The sequence below is a fragment of the Anabrus simplex genome, chromosome 4 (assembly GCF_040414725.1).
Source record: "Anabrus simplex isolate iqAnaSimp1 chromosome 4, ASM4041472v1, whole genome shotgun sequence".
NCBI lineage: Eukaryota > Metazoa > Arthropoda > Insecta > Orthoptera > Tettigoniidae > Anabrus > Anabrus simplex.
Window position 1 is genome coordinate 53,204,144 of NC_090268.1, and position 18,980 is coordinate 53,223,123.

General features: G+C 39.6%; 1 protein-coding gene across 1 annotated transcript in view; it reads right to left on the reverse strand.

Moving 5' to 3' along the window:
• The window catches only part of Nox (NADPH oxidase), a 388,201-nt gene that overhangs the window by 201,878 nt on the left and 167,343 nt on the right, over positions 1 to 18,980 (reverse strand). Inside the window, exon 2 of the mRNA XM_067145995.2 lies at positions 2,319 to 2,430. Coding sequence (XP_067002096.2) covers positions 2,319 to 2,430 — 112 coding nt within the window. The remainder of the gene's footprint in view (positions 1 to 2,318; positions 2,431 to 18,980) is intronic.

Sequence of the window (18,980 nt, forward strand, 5' to 3'; positions counted from 1 at the left end):
AAGTAGAATACTCAAATTAAGATACAGTAGAGTAGATTATTGATAAACCTACAGTATTCAAACTATTTTAAACCTAACATTATAAATTAATGCCAACGGCCGTAGCCGTGTTGAAACACCGGATCCCGCGAGATCTCCGAAGTTCAGCAACATTAGGCGTAGTCAAGAAGTGGATGGGTTGCCACGCGCTGTTGGTGGGGGTAAGGGAATGGAGGAGCGGAAAGGAACTGGCCACCCTACCGTACGTAAACTCCGGCTCAGGCACACCTCTGCGGAGGTTCGGGCCTGCCTTTGGGCAGAATAACCCTTACCTTATTAATTAATGAGACCGAGACACGGGTCATTCAGACCACTCACAAAAGTCTGATTGCCAGGTTGTCCTTATCCTATTTAGGTTCTGTGCCCAGTAGCGGGCTACATCAACAGCATTAGGGATGGCAAGTACTGCATCTTTCATCGTGCATGTTGTTGGCCACAAGGTTGATGATGATGATGATGATGCTTGTTTAAATGGGCCTAACATCTAGGTCATTGGTCCCCTAATGACACGAGATACGACGAAATGTAATGACAATTAAATTTCCAAAATTCATCCACTGAGCAGAATTCATGAGGAATGAATGAATGAATGAATGAATGAATATGAATTCAAAGTAATCAGTGGATCCAATTCACAATATTGAAAGTTAAAATAATTCCAAAATCCATCCGCTGACTAGAATTCAAAAAGACGAATAATGGACTTAAGACAATCAGTGGATCCGACCCCGCACTACTACGGTGCACTACCTTCCCGTAAATTAACTATAGTAGGCCTATATACTGACCGAGGGGCTGCTTCTAAAGCAAAATCCTAAAACGATGATGCTTGTTGTCTAAAGGGGGCCAAAATCGGGGTCACCGGCCCCTCATAATGGTACTAATCGCTGGTAAAGTAGAACCATGCTGTTCCTCATGTAGCGGTACTAACAATCTTATTTGCTTTACGTCCCACTAACTACTTCTACGGTTTCTAGAGACGCCGAGGTGCCGGAATTTAGTCCCGTAGGAGTTATTTTACGTGCCAGTAAATCTACCGACACGAGATTGACGTATTTGAGCACCTTCAAATACTGCCGGACTGAGGCAGAATCGAACCTGCAAAGTTAGGGTCAGAAGGCCAGCTCCTCAACCGTCTGAGCCACTCATCCCGGTTGTAGTAGCGGTACTAATCACAAGTAACGTAGACTCACGTTGCTCCCCACAGATAACTTCCAGACATGTGATGTTCCTCACACGGTGGTGGTAATAATCACAGGCAACGTAAATCCATGGTGCTCCACAAATGGCGATATAATCACGGGTACTGTAAACCCATAGTGATCCACCCACGATGATACTAAACACAGACCCATGATGTTCCTCACATAGTGGTACTAATCGCAGGTAATCTTATGGTTCAAGATCCATCATTACTTGGTCGTCCCTCTAAATCGCCTCTAACGACAGGAAGGGGATACCGTGGGTGTATTCTTCGTCTGCGTACCCCACCCACAGGGGGTCTGGACACAAGCGACACTGGTAAAGAAGCTGAACTGTCTGATGAAGAACCACATCTACGAGGGCATGGAGAAAGGGAAAGTGGAGTGGGGCTATGACCTAGATGTTAGCTCCCTTTAAACAAGAATTGTCATCATAAGAAAGAGTAAGATTCTTAGGTGAATGACTGAAAGTTATTCTGTTCTATCGCTCAAAATTAATTGTACGATCATTCAAACTTCAGTAAAATAATAAACATTGACGTATTTCTAAAAACCTTCCGAAATTTTTGGACAAATCTGAAATATTTTCTTTTGACATGACAGAGTTGTATTACAGAAGAGCGATATTTTCCTATATTTTCGAAAGTTTCAGAAGTAGAGTGAATTACTATTTACATATATTCGGTCTATTGTAAGATTTCCTAGAAAGAACCAGAAATAATAATTAGGAGGCTCGATGACCTAGGCCCCTTCAAACAACAAGCATCATCATAAATATAACAATTTATTATTAATATCTCTATTTGGACTACAGATTACTGTTTTTAGGAAGCTAGAGGAATGTAATAATCATATGAGAAAGAACGGGGTGGTAAATTTTAGGATTTTTCCGTTTATGGCAGTAAAAGAGACGCAGATGAACGTCATTCCTCTTTGTTCATGGGCAAATGTGGAGAGGAAAACGTTATGTCACCGCTACAGGAGTACTTGTGATTATGGGTGAGACAGTTGCGATGGACAGCAGTTTTACATTTTTGTACACTGATGAGACAAACAATGAAAGGGTCTGGTACTCACCCCCTTGGCCTTGAAGATCTGACAGAACTTCTCGAGGGTAATATCGTCGTCTCCGCACAACACATAGGCAACACTCTCTACTTGCTCGGCAAAATCTATCTGTTTCTCGTCCCTGAAAGAAAGAGAAGAACATTTGTATAATTAAAGGTTATCATTTGTATTTTATTGCATATTTCCTTCTAAATTATTTGTCTTAGTATTGGAAACTGAGAATGTGAATTAGGAAATAATTATAATAATTTTAATTTTTGTTTGCTGTACAGGGTGAAAGGAGAAGTTGTACCACTATCATATAGGATAGCATAGAATGATATATTCAAAACATACGTGAAAACGATTTTATTTTTATTTTTCGAACATACTGTACGTACTGCGACGGTACGTTGCAAAACACAATATGTTTATGTAAGACGATAGGGAAGAGCAAGCGCCGCAGTATGCTTCTGTATGCTGGGAGGCTCCAGTGATTCGACAGAATCTCAGGATATTCTTGTGAAACAAAACATACCATTCTTCGTTTAAGAGTGTGTATCCTTTTTACAGGTATGTTATACTTTATTTATTTATTTATTTATTTATTTATTTATTTATTCACTCACTCATTCATTCATTCATTCATTCATTCATCAAAAGCCCCAACGAGCAAGGCTGACTTTAAGGGGCTGTGTACATTGGACATATGCATTAAATTTAAGAACATATTCAAGGTGTTGTATCTGTTAGTTACAACGGAGTTGAAAAAGTGTTACATGCGTTGTAATTAGTGTCTTAGACACTGGAAAACTCTTAAATTTATAGACAATACCTTCACATTTGTCTATTGTGTTGTTGTTGTTGTTGTTGTTGTTGTTGTTGTTGTTCCTCTTTCTTGGTCATCAAGGATGATGGTTGTTATTTTTGTTGACCATGCGAGTGGGCTACGATAGCTATGAAGGGAAGTAGTAGCAAGGAAGAACCACTGATAAATGCACAAGTCATCCGACAGACCATTCTGTTACCGACGGCAATACAGAAAGAAAGAGAAAAGGAAACGGATGGCCAGGAGGTTCGTGTTTTGAATTTTCGTATGGAAATATTTTGTTACATGGTGTTTGTAGAATGGACATTTATTGTGTGACTAACATATGCTCCTCTCAATGAAACTGAAAATTCAAAGCCTGTTTCCAGTCATTCGACCGGGTCAGGAATAGAATGAATGAAGCCCCCATCTATCGGCGAGGATAGGAATTGTGCCGACTGCCGAAGCCTGTCGCACTCCTCTGGACCAATAGATAGTGACTTATACAGGGTGTACCAAAACTCGACGGCAAAAATTTAGGAATGGATTCCTCACACAGAGAGAAGAAAGAAAAAGGTTTATGACAACATTGGTCCGGAGGCGTATACTTACAGATTTATTCAAACTTTTGTACATTTACACCGTACGTCTGTAACTGCAGCTGAAACATTTTGAGCATGTATCAGAGGAAATGTTCAAAGTGACGACCTTCAGCTTGAATACAAGCCTCCGCTCGTCGTCGCATGGAGTTACGCACGCGATCGAAAATGTCTGGTGTAGTGAGTACACGAGAGGCTTAAGGTATCCCCACAGGTAAAAGTCCAGGTCGTTCAAGACAGGAGAGCGTGGTGGTGGCCAAGCAATCTGTCCTCCTCTACCTATCCAGCGCTCAGGAAAATGGGTGTTCAGGTACCTGCGGGCAGCAGACTGAAATGTGCGGGAACACCATCAATCATCATGCATGAAAAACATTTGTTGACGGGATGCAAGTGGTATGTCTTCCAAGTAATCAGGCAATGCAGTACACAAGAAATTCGTGTAGTTCTCTCCAGTAAGCTTATTCGGAAGAACGTAGGGTCCCGAAAAGGGATTGCCAATAATCGCTGCCCGGATGTTAATGGCGAACCTCTGTTAATGAGATGATTGGATGATTGCATGAGGAGATGTAAATTATTACTAAAATTAATTTGTGTCACAAAGTTTGAATAAATCTCTAAGTCTACGTTTCCGGATCCATGTTTTCATAACCTTTCTTTCTTCTCTCTATGTGAGGAATCCATTCCTAAATTTTAGCCGTCGAGTTTTGGTACAGCCTGTATAATTATGAAATAAAACGATACTGGAGATGTTACTGGAATGAAAGGTGGTAGCGAATGGTAATCCGCGGATATTGTAAATACTTACTTACACCGGATAGATATGTTAACACAATACAGTAGGCCTGATGCCTGACACCACCCCCCAAGAGTCACAAGTTTATGAGGGATTTTCTCTTGCAACAACTACCGACGCATTGACCTTTGTTCTTCCATACCACTGTCAAGCGTAGCCTCGCCATAAGCAAAAATAAGAGTGTACCTGAGTGAAAATCAATAAAATTATTTAGAAATTATCAGAAAAATTATCCACACTGTCATACAGTTTGCATCCACCTAACCATAGTCCCACTAGTTCAGTCTTGTTTCCACTAATTCCACTTGCTAGTGACAGGCTCTTAAGATTTCCTATTCGACCTTATTTGGTCAATTCTCGTCCCCTTTCTCCTACGACGGTATAAGGTTTTCGAGGCCTGGAAAGTCCTTCATGTTACGCGTGGCCCTTTCTATATCTTGTCAATATTCTCACGCTTCTCATCTGATTAGTTTTAAGAGGGAATTGTTGCTTAGTTGTACTTGATCTTGAAACAAACACCACCATCACCACCAGACTTAAGTGAGATTTGGGATTTTTCCCCCCTGAAAATCACGCTTTTCTTGGCTGGGACCGTTTTCAGAAGATGTAATTGAAATAGGGGTCATATCTTTTCTCTCCACCTGTTTCACACTTCTACTGACGAGCCTAATGAGGATCCTCAACACATTTTTATTCCAGTGTTCCTCATTACAGTTGGATGGCATACCTTGCCATATAAAACAAGGATACATACATCATTAGTCATCGTCTGAATGCACCATTAGCGCTCTTCATTGTGCCACTAATTGATTTTACATGTCCGCACTTCCTCTGCTCCATGTAATGCGGTATGAGATACAGCAGCTGTTATTCACAGCGAGTTCACTGGCTCCGTTAACACCAGATTCAACTTGTAAGAGGAAATACTTTAGATAAGAACCCTTACTTGTCTGCATTGTTATTGCACCTTCCATCAAAGCGTATTTTAATCAATTAATTGAAGTATCATTCTCTCCATAATCACCGATTGTTGAAAATATTTACAAAGGCAAGTCGAAACGTAAGTTTTCCTGTTTTTTCCTCAGAGAAGGAGCTCGTTTGTTTAATGTATCAGATAGTTCGTAGTCAGAGAGATTGCGCGTAGGTGCACAAGTCAGCAAACTATCCTTTTTACCCAGAGAGCTGGAGACAGGATGCAGTTTAATTTCATATGATTATTGCTAACGTGGTGCAGATAGTTTTCCGTGGTTTCCCATTTTTACACCAGGCTGTACCTTAATTACGGCCACGACCGTTTCCTTCCCACTCCTAGCCCCTTTCCATCCCATCGTCACCATGAGACCTATCTGTGTCTGTGCGCCGTAGAAGTAAATTGTAAAAAAATGTGGGAAACCACGGAAAACCATTTTTGGACTGCCTACGGTGGTGTTCGAACTTATCTACCGAATGCAAGCTCACAGCTAGATGACTCAAACTTCGAAGTCTGAATCAGTTAAGAGGTAAAGTAAAGTAAACTCGTGTCCTTATCCCGAGGTGGTGCAGCTCTTTTCAGGCACATACCAGCCCTCCTGCCATTCTTAAATTTCTGGTAGTACCGGGAATCGAACCCGGGCCCCCGAGGATGGCAGCTAATAACACTAACCGTTACGCTACGGAGGCGGACTCAGTTAAGAGGTAGCCAACAAACAGTAAATCCACTTTGTATCGTCAAGAAAAGAGAAGCACATTGTACGTTATGACATGTAATCTCTTTGAGTGTTCAGGTGCAATGGTTCAATATATACCAACTATGTTCGTGGCACCTCGATTACAGATATGTGCTTTTCATTTTGCATTAATTGCATTTTTTGGTTGTTTTATAATTTAAGAGCATTTTCTTTGATTTTAGAGAATTGTTCGGTCATATTTTGGGGATTTTTGTCTCTTTAGGTCATTCTGTTTCTTTTTCCATCTTACCATATCATTTTAATGCAATTACTTCTGAAAGCCTTAACTAGAAGTTATACAACTATCGAAATAAAACATTTCAATATAATGAAATGAAATGGCGTATGCCTTTTAGTGCCGGGAGTGTCCGAGGACAAGTTCGGCTCGCCAGGTGCAGGACTTCTGATTTGACGACCGTAGGCAACCCGCGCGTCATGATGAGGATGAAATGATGAAAACAGCACATAAACCCATCCCCCGTGCCATTGGAATTAACCAATTAAGGTTAAAATTCCTGACCCTGCTGGGAATAGAACCCGGGGCCCTTGTGACCAAAGGCCAGCAATCTAACCGTTTTCCCATGAAGCCGGACATTTCAATATAATATTAAGTAGTCTTGTTCGTTTGAGTCCTTGTTTCTGAATCATATCTTGTAAAAATTATTTTCTCAAGTTGTTTATTGCAATTTCTTAAATGTTTTTTAGAGTTTAATTTCACAAATCGTATTTTATTATTTCGAGTTATTTTTCTAATCATTATTCATTGTATTGTGCATTCTTTGTCTTCAAGCAGTCTCTAGATAATAGGCCTATATTATTTACTTTTGAAAGTTTGTGTCCAACCTATTACATTCTGAAGAGTTTTTAAACATTAACTTTTTAACATCGTTATTTTTACATTTTATAATGAATTATCTTAATGTTTATGTTATTTAAGAAAGTCATTTTTAACATCTTAAGTGAATTTTTAATATTCTTTACGTCATCAACATCCGGACCTTAGTTATAAAAAATGCTCGAATAACTTTGGTGATTCTCTCAAGAGTGAAACAGTGTTCTTTATCTATTTTACCTTTTCACATACAAAACATTAAGATAACAGTTTTTAATTTACCCTCGTATGCTTTCTTTTTACAAGCAGTTTTACTCGCACATGCACAGATAGCTCTTACGGCAACGATGGGCTAGGAGCGACAAAGAAGCGTTCGTGGCCTTAAGGTGTGAAAATGGGAAACCACTGAAAGCCATCTTCAGGGCTCCTGATAGTGGAGTTCGAACACACTATCTCCCGAATGCCACTTGACAGCTACGAGACACAAACCATGCAGCCAATCGTTCTTGCACTCGTACACTAATTTTATATTTATTCATAAGTAATTTATTGAGTCACTATAGGCCAAAAACGTTAGGTTTGTTGCCCTGGCCTTTTCCCTAATTTGAAGTCATTCAAAGGCCCAAACTGGGGCCATATCAAAAAGGACACGGGTATCCTAAAGAAAAACTCCTCTAATTTAAAGACTTCTGAGAGAAAAATCAATTAATTATCTTGTTAGTTATAATACTGAAAAAAACATCTGTGATTTCAGGAATAAATGTTTGAAGGGAGGAAATTAGTTGTGAAGTGTCAGATTTACCGTTTATGGAGACGCCTAACTGCCAGAATTTTATCCTTTAGGAATGCTTTTACGTGCCACTAAATCTAACAACACGAGGCTGACGTATCTGAGCACCTTCAAATACTACTGTACTGAGCCGGGATCGAACCCATCGCACTGGAGTTAGATAGCCATTGTTCTTCCATTTAATCCACCTGACCCGGATTCATGATCACCGATTGTGGCAAATTATTTATATTGATTTTATACTCAACAGTAATTTAATTGAAGCAATATAGGCCGATAACATCGTGATTGTTTCCCGACTTTGTTGGTACTTTACGGCGGGGATGGCGAACCTATGACATGCAAACAAGACTACAGATGACATTAACATGGTTTAATGTTTTTAACATGTAATAAATAGGTCGAAAATCTAGCAATATTTTTACATTACGCTTTGATAAAGAAGGGAGGAAATTAAATCTACGGCTATATTTTGAACACATTTTATTAGATTAAAGCAAAATTGACCTTATTTTTAAACTTTACCTGTTTTCTAAAATGTAATTTTCAGTGACGTTTGCAGAATAAAATCATGAAACGTCCAGTCGAATGGATTTATATGTAATGCAATCTTAATACCTAAATTCAAATAAGGATTTTCATGGTGATTTAACAGGGAAATAATCGGTGGCACACTACACGGTAAAAAGTAATGAGCAAGACTTGACACGCTAGTCGGTGAAGGTTTGCCATCAAGGTGTCTCACAGGTCTTCGGCGGGTCATTTCAAAACTGGAATGAACAATCAAAAGAAAAAGACATCCAGTTTAAAGAATACTGCTGATAGCAAAATCGATTCATTGAGTTGTTGGAGTTGTACTGGAACTATCGAGAAAACCTGTCCGGCTCCATGCCTAAATGGTTAGTGTGCTAGCCTTTGGTCACAGGTGTCCCGGGTTTGATTCCCAGCAGGGTCGGGAATTTTAACCATCATTGATTAATTTCGCCGGCACGGGTCTGGGTGTATGTGTCGTCTTCATCACCATTTGTCCGACTCGTTGGTTGAGCGGTCAGCGTACTGGCCTTCCGTCAGAGGGTCCCGGGTTCGAATCCTGGCCGGGTCGGGGATTAACCTTAATTGGTTAATTCCAATAGCACGGGGGCTGGGTGTATGTGTTGTCTTCATCATCATTTCATCCTCATCACGACGCACAGGTCGCCTACGGGAGTCAAATAGAAAGACCTGCACCTGGCGAGCCGAACATGTCCTCTGACACTCCCGGCACTAAAAGCCATACGCCGTTTCATTTCACTATAGGAATAAATGTTCGATGGAAGGAAAACAGGAAGTGTCAGCAGAATTATTGTCTAAACGACTTTAGGTAATAATAATAACAACAATAATAACAACAACAACAACAACAACAACAACAACAACAACAATAATAATAATAATAATAATAATAATAATAATAATAATAATAATAATAATAATAATAATATGCCGGGCTGAGTAGTTGAGGCACTGGCCTTCTGACCCCAACCAGGCAGGTTCGACCCTGGCTCAGTCCGGTGGTATTTGAAGTTTGCTCAAATACGTCAGCCTCGTGTGGGTAGATTTACAGGCACGTAAAGGAACTTTGCGGGAGTAATTTCCGGCACCTCGGCGTCTCCGAAAACCGTAAAAGTGGTTAGTGGAACATAAAGTCAATTACTTTATTATTCAAAATAATATTTTAAGTTTCCTTCACCTGATGTCTCAAGAACTGCCGGGAGCTGACATTTATCGTTGTTAGGGAATTCTTTAAGGTGACCGTCAAGGGGCTCACACGTACAGTACTCCCGTAACTGAAGAGATGCGTACGAAAAATACTTTTAAGTGCATCCGGGTTAGCAGATGACATAGCAGTTGATTGCTGTTGAGCGAAGGAATGAAGGAGGTTTGAATGATCACAAGGTCGGTTTCTACTCTTCACGCACGGCCGCATCTCGATATGACCAACACTTTGCAGTGATAATGGACGAGTTTCAGAGGCAATTTACCACCTGCACTGATGGAAGCGTTCTCGTAAATTACTGGGCTAAACGCACCAGCAATACGCTATCTCCGCCTGATGAACACGTCAGCAGGCAAACCGTCTAAAGGCCTTGGCACAGAGAATGCGGGCTGCGACCACGTTCTGCGAACCCTGCCCGCAGCGGGCTGGATGCCAAACAGAGTTTCATAATATTGTATCATCTCTGTCACACACACTCCGGTCTGCGACAACGATCTCATCCAGGACGTAACGGGCTGCGATCAGTTGTGTTTCGAGTCTGTTGCCTGCGTAGTGTATACGTTCTTTCTTGAAATGGACACGGAAGGACTTATCGAAGAGGTGAAAAAATACCCATTTTTATATGAGCGAGGATATGTTGAGTACAAAAACGCCGACAACAATACAGAAAAGTGGAGGGAGATAGGACGTGCATTGAACTCGGACGGTTTAAGTGCGACAACTTTAAATTCTCACAACTTGTTTAATTATCATTGTACGTAAATTATTCTACCAAATAATTACTAATAATGTAATTATTTTAACTATAAGTACATCTTAATTTAGACTGGATAGATGTGCAATGTTTTGTCAGGTTATCTAAAAGCGAACCCTTTGGACAAATCATTTAAAATTTTTTGTTCCTTTCATTATTGTTTACAACAGTTCAAGTGTCTTTCAATTATTGATGAAATAGTTTACGAAGTATTGGCGAACTTCCAGGGTAGCGTTGTTTGCTCTACGGTTACTTGGTGTTTGAGGAAGTAAAGCATGTGGTTGTCCGTTTTCCTCTTGATTTTGTACTTCAGCGGTTACGTCGCAAGTCTTATTTATAATAATGTAATTATGTAGACAACAACAGGCTTGGACAATGAGCACCGCTGTGCCGACGTCAGTTTCTATAGGTCTGTGAAAGATACGCCATTTATGAACTAATATACCAAAACCGTTTTTCACAACTCATCGAGCCCTAGAGAGTCGTCGGTTGAATTGTTTTTAATGTGGGTCGTTGTGAGCGGCAGTCTAAGGGGCGCATTAAGACTTTGTGTAATCCAAACACTTCATCTCCAACTAATACGTGAGGGACTGGTAAGTAAATCCCTGGTAGAGGCTTTGCAGGCAGAATTGTTTTTCCAACAAGGAAATCACGGTAGAAGGACGAGTTTTCAAAAATACCGTGGTCACTCAGCCTCCCGTAGCTGCCAATATCCACTACTAGGAATTTGTATAAGGGGTCAACTATAGCCAGAAGAACTAGGGGAAAATATTGTTTATAGCGGAAGTAATTTGAACCGCTGTTGGGTGGACATTTTATTTTTACATGTTTCCCGTCGATGCTCCCTACACAGTTGGGGAAGTTCCACATTTCTCAAAATCCGGTCTCAGCTCGTTTCCACGTTTCGGCGGTTGGCGTAGGTAGGTATAAGGGCTGCAGTGCATTCCAAATTTCTTTGCAGACTTCCTTTATAATTGTCGAGACAGTTGAGCGCCCAACATCAGAAACCGAGGCTATGGAAGTTTCCCAAACGAATAGTGCAGCCCCTTCAGGGAGTAGTGTTCCTGTGACTGAAGAACAGCAATCACTCTCCACACAGACGCCGCAACCCCCAAACAGGAAGAAAAATTCTTAAACAGCAGAGTGAAGACATCAAACAATTAATAAATTATTTTGATACGAAAAACGCCTCAGAACGTCAATCTGACGAAATAGATCATCTTTTCATGAGCTACGCTGCAACATTTAAACGTTTTTCGCCGAGGAGACAGGTCAAACTGAAAATACAGTTAGCTGAGCTATTTGGTAAGGCTGAACTGGAAGAAATCGATGAACATTATTCATATTCTTCAAGTACTTCCTGTTGGAGTTCACTGGGCTCAGATGAAAGATTATATCGTGGTTACAGCAGCAGCAAAATACCAGTTCAACGATAGGTAGGTTCTCCAATGGTCAGAGCACTTCTGCGGCTACAGAACAACCTGTTTGTACGGAACAATTTGAACCGCAGGAAGCTGATCCTCCTACATCAACAACAATCGGAAATCTAAATACAAGAGACATATACGAAGGTGGAGCTAATTTTTTTTGCTCAGCAATAAACTACAAACCCTCTTATTTCACGTCAACTTTGTTAGCTTGCCAATCTAAACATTCCATTTTGTGACATGAGACAAAATATTTGTAATTTTTATCATTAACAATTTATAATCAATTTTGTTCATAAGGTATATTCTAATTATTTTAAATAACTTACTTAAACAAATTTGCCAGCCTTTCTCTTGTAGGAATAGGCCTCCTCCAGTTTGTTGTGAATTTCTTTATAGTCGGTTCCAGTAAATTATATAACATTTCGAAACATTCACGAGACATTCGAAAGTAAGTAAAAAATCTATCTTCAAAACCCTCTAATTCTCGACATAATCTGTGATATTCGCCTAATTGTTCTCGTTGCAAATTTATTTCGTGAGTCCATTCCCGCTTCTTATTCTTCCTCATAAGGACAAATAATGCTAATATTTCCTCTTCATCAGAAGAACACCACATATCTGAATATGTTTCTCTTCTGCTGACAAAACGCAGGTGTCCTTTCTAGCTGTCCGCACGCTCTAGCATGCTGCAATGTGTGTGACATCTCCGGATCGCAGCCCGCATTCTGTGTGCCAAGGCCTTTACAGTGCGCCAGCATTCCATCAGGAGGAACTTCCACAGCTCCTTTCTCGACAGCTGCCATAACACAAGCTGCGGTTCCTTAAATGACTTTCTTTAATTATAAGATGATTGATTATCATATTACCTATTACTTCTTAAGTAGGGTGAGAGGAAAGGCAAGTAGCTTTACTCAGACACTTAAATTTGAGTTCTAGACTTCAGCTTGAATTGAATAATATCATAACGGTCAAAAGTCTATTAATACTTCTCGGTACGGTATGTTCGGATTAACAGCTTCATTAAGTATTTATCTAATTTACTAATTTCGAAAACTGTGTCAATTTAGACACGCCTTCAGATTCTTTACCAACTCAGAAAATATTGCAGTATCAATTTCATAAGATTAATTGAATACTAATTTCATCTCCATGATCTGTGGTTATTTTTCAAACATTTTTCTTGAATCTATAATGACGGGGCAAGTACCTTTACTGAGATACTTAAATTTGAGGTCGAGGCTTCAGCTTGAATGGAATAAAATCATAACGATCAAGAGTCTATTAATATTTCTCAGCATAAGATGTACGGTATGATCGGATTAATAGCGCCATTAAGTATTTATAAATTTTACCATTTCGAAAACTGTGTCTATTCAGGTACGCCTTCAGATTGTTTACTAACTCAGAAAAAATTGCAGTATCAATTTCATAATATTAATTGAATACTAATTTCTTCTCCATGATCTGTGGTTATTTTTCAAACATTTTTCTTGAATCTATAATGACGAGGTCTACATATATGTTGGACATTGAATGATGCATGATTATTTTTATTTCATATCCTTCGATTCCTGCTGTTTGAATTTGATACTTGTACAGAAAAATAATAATAATAATAATAATAATAATAATAATAATAATAATAATAATAATAATAATAATAAATACCAGCTGAATGAAGTAGAGATTATCGGCCTAATGGTTGGTGCTCGTGGCACAATACCTGCCTTGTTCATAGAATTCTGTTCGAGCTACCTAAGAAGAGCATTGAAAGAATAGTTACCACCACCATGTATGGATCTGTACACATCCTGAAATCTCATTTGTTCGGAACTTCATAATTAAAAAAATCCATATTATCGCTATATTACTATATAATAAAACATTCTGTATCCTGATACCCTTTATTTTGTCCTTTGTGATAACCCGCAATTACGAGAAGTCGTTGATTCTTTCAATAAATATAATAATAACAACAAAACATACAGGGCTGCTGATAGTGGAGTTCGAACAAACTATCTCCCGAATGAAAGTTGACAGCTACGTGACCCAAACCATGCAGCTAATCGCTCTTTACCTCTTATGCTAATTTTATATGTATTCATAAGTAATTTATTGAGTCACTATAGGCCAATAACGTCACGTTTGTTGCCCTGGCCTTTTCCCTCATTCAAAGAAATGAACATGCTGAAAGAGCAGGCAGAGAAAGCTGGCTTCCAAATTTCTTTCGAAAAAACAAAGTACTTAACGAATATCCGAACACCTAACAGAATACGGTAAAAAAAATGGACCGTTTCAGATATCTTGATGAGATAGTGCAGATGAAAACGAGTGAGAAAGAAGCTAACAACAGCAGGCGAGAGAAGATGACCGCAGCTTTTCGTAGGACGCATGTCCTATACAAGAGAAAGACAATCTCATGAAAAGCTAGATTGAGGCAATATTACACAGTGATCAAACCCAAGTGTCTGTACGCTTGTGAATGCTTTAGAATGACAGGAAAGGCTGGACTGAGGGAAGCAGAGAAATATGAGCGAAAGATCCTTCGCAAAATAATGGGTCGTAAGATAACAGGTGGACAGTATAGACTCCGAGGAAGAGAAGAGCTATACGGGGATAATCTACGGCTGATGGGCTCGGTAAGCAAACAACGACTAAAGGTCTACGGACATCTATTCAGGATGGTTGCAACCCGACTAAAGAAGCAGATTTTTAAGGTGTTGGACAATAGACCTCAAGTCGAAACGGGCTGTGGATTTTCGTTTTCATTTCAAGTGAGGAACGACCTCAATAGCACGGAGAGTGAATCAGGAGAACATCTCTAATCGGTCAAAATACAGATCAGTGATCAAGAACTTTAAGGGCTTCCATGATGAGCAAAAGCAGAACAGAGGCTGGACAGAAGAGATAAGACAGGCGGCCAGAGAAAGAATGTGACGGTTTTGGGCTAAAAAAAAAAAAAAAAAAAAAAAAAAGCTTCTAGAAATGCCATTTAGTTACTTGACGTGGTCTCTAATGGCCATAACCGAAAAGATAATAATAATAACAATAATAATAATAATAATAATAATATCCTTGACAAAACCTCAATCTTCGACATACTAGCTCATTTTTCTTGGAAGAAATTCCAATTGCTATTACTGTTAGTACTCGTCTAGAAATAGCCACACGAAATTATTATACTGCTAGTATTTAATGATCTTTTTCATTGTTGTACATTTTAGGAGACACCCAGGGTCTCTGAATTTTGTCCCACAAAATTACTTTAAAATGCTGAAAAACATACTACGGAGTTGCCGCATTTAAACACACTAACAGTAAGTGTGGTAGACCTCAGACTTGATCGAAACCACTGTTTGGGAAAGAGAGGTATACAACTAATTGACTGCACCAATGAGGTCATCAGGTGGTTCCTATACCTCCGTGAAGAAACGAGAGAGTTAAGGAAATGGCTACTCTATTTCCTTCAGTCTGCAGTTCAGGAAGATAACTATAAAGTTCATAACCTTATCTTGTTACTCTAGTATTTCTCACCATGAAAGCGTTAATTGCGTGTTTTCAGTTAAAATGTTTGAATATACATATCTAGTTGTTTTCTAATCCTGAGAAAATGATTCATGATCTGACAAGCCATTTCAAGTTGATGTCTTTATTCACAAATTGGATATCAAACTTCAATAAGAAATACATATATTTAATGAAATTGAATAGGACCAAGTGAGTGTTTATCATTTATCATTCTCATTTACCGTACCCTTTCTTCATTACCCTGAAAACTTAAGGAGTATAATTCGTAGTGAACGCATTCTCACGATATTGTAATTAAGTTGCTAACAGCGGAAGCACAGCATGTGGTCTCCCAAGTACCTGTTATGAAGGTAACGTATGTCGGGGTTAAGGTTATGTAGACACAAAGATTTATTACCGAGGGACGTCATTTTAAATGCATGTAAATTAATTGGAATCATGTCGACCCACACCGAAGCGCTACTCTTCTGGCATTCGTTACATTAAACCACCGACACAGCGAACATGATGGCCATTTTTTTTACGCAGTATTAAAATCAGCCCACCGTGCTGCTCCGAGACTGACTGAATCATTTGTTCGGCTTGAAATTAAAGAGTCAGGCCCCATATCATAAAGGGTTTATATGAAAAATGCCTTTCAATAATGACAGGTTGTGACAATGGAGACCACGTATTGACTTTAATCAATGTTATGTATTAAGGATCCGCCTTGTCAATACAAAACAATACGTAGTTTGTTAACATTGATGCTTTCGCGGCCCGTATTTGGGCTTATGCCATGTCAAAAAAGACTGTGAAACTCTCTTTACTTTTTTGCAGATAACATTGCTCCACGTCTTCAGAAGAAAATCTCGTCTCTTCCCGAGAGGAAGTCTTCTACAATAATGGGGGTTTGAATTTAAGATTGTTTTACCGTTGGAGCTGTAGTGGTACGCTCTTTCGTCACCAGGTGGCTCGCTGTATGCTGGCACAGCGCTCCAAGCGGGAGTTGACGGCAGTATTAAGCTCCTATTAAGATGTTCATCACATTGTGTGTGCGTGAGGAGTATCAGAGATGACATCGTACGAATCAGGGACGAATGTGATAGAAGAAATAAATAGAAACTAATAAAATAAAATGCAACGAAAGACATCGGGATAGAATAGCACAAAGCTGAAGAATGAAAACTAAGTATGTGGAGACGGGGAGCAAAATCCTCTCCGAAATGTCGAAATGCTTCACGTTGTATACTTGACACGGCAAAAGCCCATATCATGTCTACAATACCTAGCTTATTATCTAACACATATACAAGTACAGGGTGTCTGATAAGAACTTAGACTGTCGAAGAGACTTTTTCACTCTCGGATCCATAAGCTGCAGTATGGGAGGCGCGCGCATAGTTCTTGACCTTGCAAGCAGCCTGCACGTGTTCGACCTGGCAAGCATGAGTTGCCAGTCTGAATATCAGCTGTTAACATTGTGAGACAGTTATCATTGCAACACCGTATCTTCGTATGTAAAAGTTCTGGTTTCACCTTAATGGTCGTGTGATAACACTCGCTATTGGTGTGGAAAAAATCCTAATGATGTTTTTGCTAGGGGCTTTACGTCGCGCTGACACAGATAGGTCTTATGGCGACGTTGGGATAGGAAAGGCCTAGGAGTTGGAAGGAAGCGGCCGTGGCCTTAATTAAGGTACAGCCCCAGCATTTGCCTGGTGTGAAAATGGGAAACCACGCAAAACCATTTTCTGGGCTGCCGATAGTGGGATTCGAACCTACTATCTCCCGGATGCAAGCTCACAGCCGCGCACCTCTACACGCACGGCCAACTCGCCCGGTCCTAATGGTGTTTAATAAGTCCCTCATTATGATAGGAAAATTGGTGCTTGGTGGGCCTGTCTTTTTTTTTTTTTCGATAGAGCAGTAAATGCGAAGAGGTACCAAGATGACATGTTGACTCCGTTATTCCATCAGTTAATGGAAGAAGAAAAATCACCTGGGTGGTTTCAACAAGATTTAGCCCCTGCTCATACAGCAGAAGATTCCTTTCTTACAATTTCGGAAGTATTTGCAGATTGAGTGACCAGTGCTCGTCTATGTTCCCTCGAGTGTGTGACTTTTACTTGTGGGGTAAACTGAAAGAAAAATTGTATCGAACAAATCCTCATACACGGGAGGAACTGAAAGAAAACTTTACGAATGAAATTAGAAACATTACAGTGACAGAACTCACTCGCATCATCCAGAATGTTGTTACCAGATACAATGTCGGTATAACCCAGGAAAGACGACACTTCCAGCATCTTTTATAAGGTAAGATTTCATACAAGATTTATAGACGCTTAATGCGCGCGACGTACGTTTGGCTGAGGCAGCTGTCGTAGCTCAGAGTACAAACATAGTGCGTTTGGTCTGAGTTTATATGAGACACCCTGTACATGTTTCGAGAATATAGACAATCCATACAATTTTATTAGTTTCAAACAGAGAATCTTATTTAATTACAGTCGTATTAGAGTATATAACTCCAGGACACTATAATGAGAGCAGGCATGGCTAATAGAGTGACCTGGTTATTAACCAGAACGTACTCACATTACAGAACAAATTCGTGTTGCACGTGTTTACATATCTGCATCATAGATGGTGCTACTAGTTCCTCGGAATCGATTCCAGAATTGGGTACCCGATTACCCAGGCATATGGCATCGACTCTTAGCGAGTCCAATCTCAACCCATCACTAGTGGCAGTTGCAAGCCGTAGCGAGTTCGGAAGTCCAGTTTCGCAACCTCTCTGTTCTTCAGGGCAATAGACGTGTGTTCTCGAACACACTGGACATTTTACTTTCAGGACATAACATGCAGCAGTAAGTTACGCGTTGTTGAAAAATTGAATTTTTTCCTCTAGAGGTGTATCAAACAGTTATTTTTGTGTAACTGCTACATCTGTCACTGATACAATAAAATAACTGTGAAAAGTAACAGTTAAAAGTAACGTCCAACGTTACCTTTTATTGGTCACAGCTTCCAGCTTGTCTCCTTACAGCTGTGTTGAGAAGTCCCATTCATTCTCTCGCACATGCGCGCACGCTTCACTACAGTGTTGAAAGTCGGTGCAGCAAAACACGCATTCCTGTTTGCTATAAAGTTAACGAGAACGGATGAAATGAGAAGACAACATAGCGTCTTTTCTGAAATCTGGTGGAGTGAGTTTGACAAGGATAGAAGACAAGAAAACGTGATATGTCTGCCAAACCTCGACACAAACCAGTACAAGAGGACTGATTAAGTAAAATGAATTAATGTTATGTTATCTATAAAATCAATATGGAAAGTTAGAGTACTAAATTATTTATGGTACAAGAAAAATTATACGAGTGAAACGTATAATAATATTATAATGCAGGTAGCCCTGCGCGATGTTCTGATTATATTATACACTATAGTGTATTTGAGTTAAAGCAATCTCCTACGAAACCGCTCTCACTTGGAAGACAAGCGTACTATCTGAACTCTGAAGGTCACATTATGTGTCTGTAAGCTGCTACTAGTTACAGTTCCCACTTCCCAGTTACTGTTTTCACTAGTACGTTATTCTGTTGTCGCTACTCGGTAACCTGTTATTTTTTGTCCTCGTTACATTTATAACAGTGACAGGCATGTAACTGTGACAAAGTAACTGCTACGTTATTTTCCTTCTAGATTACTGGT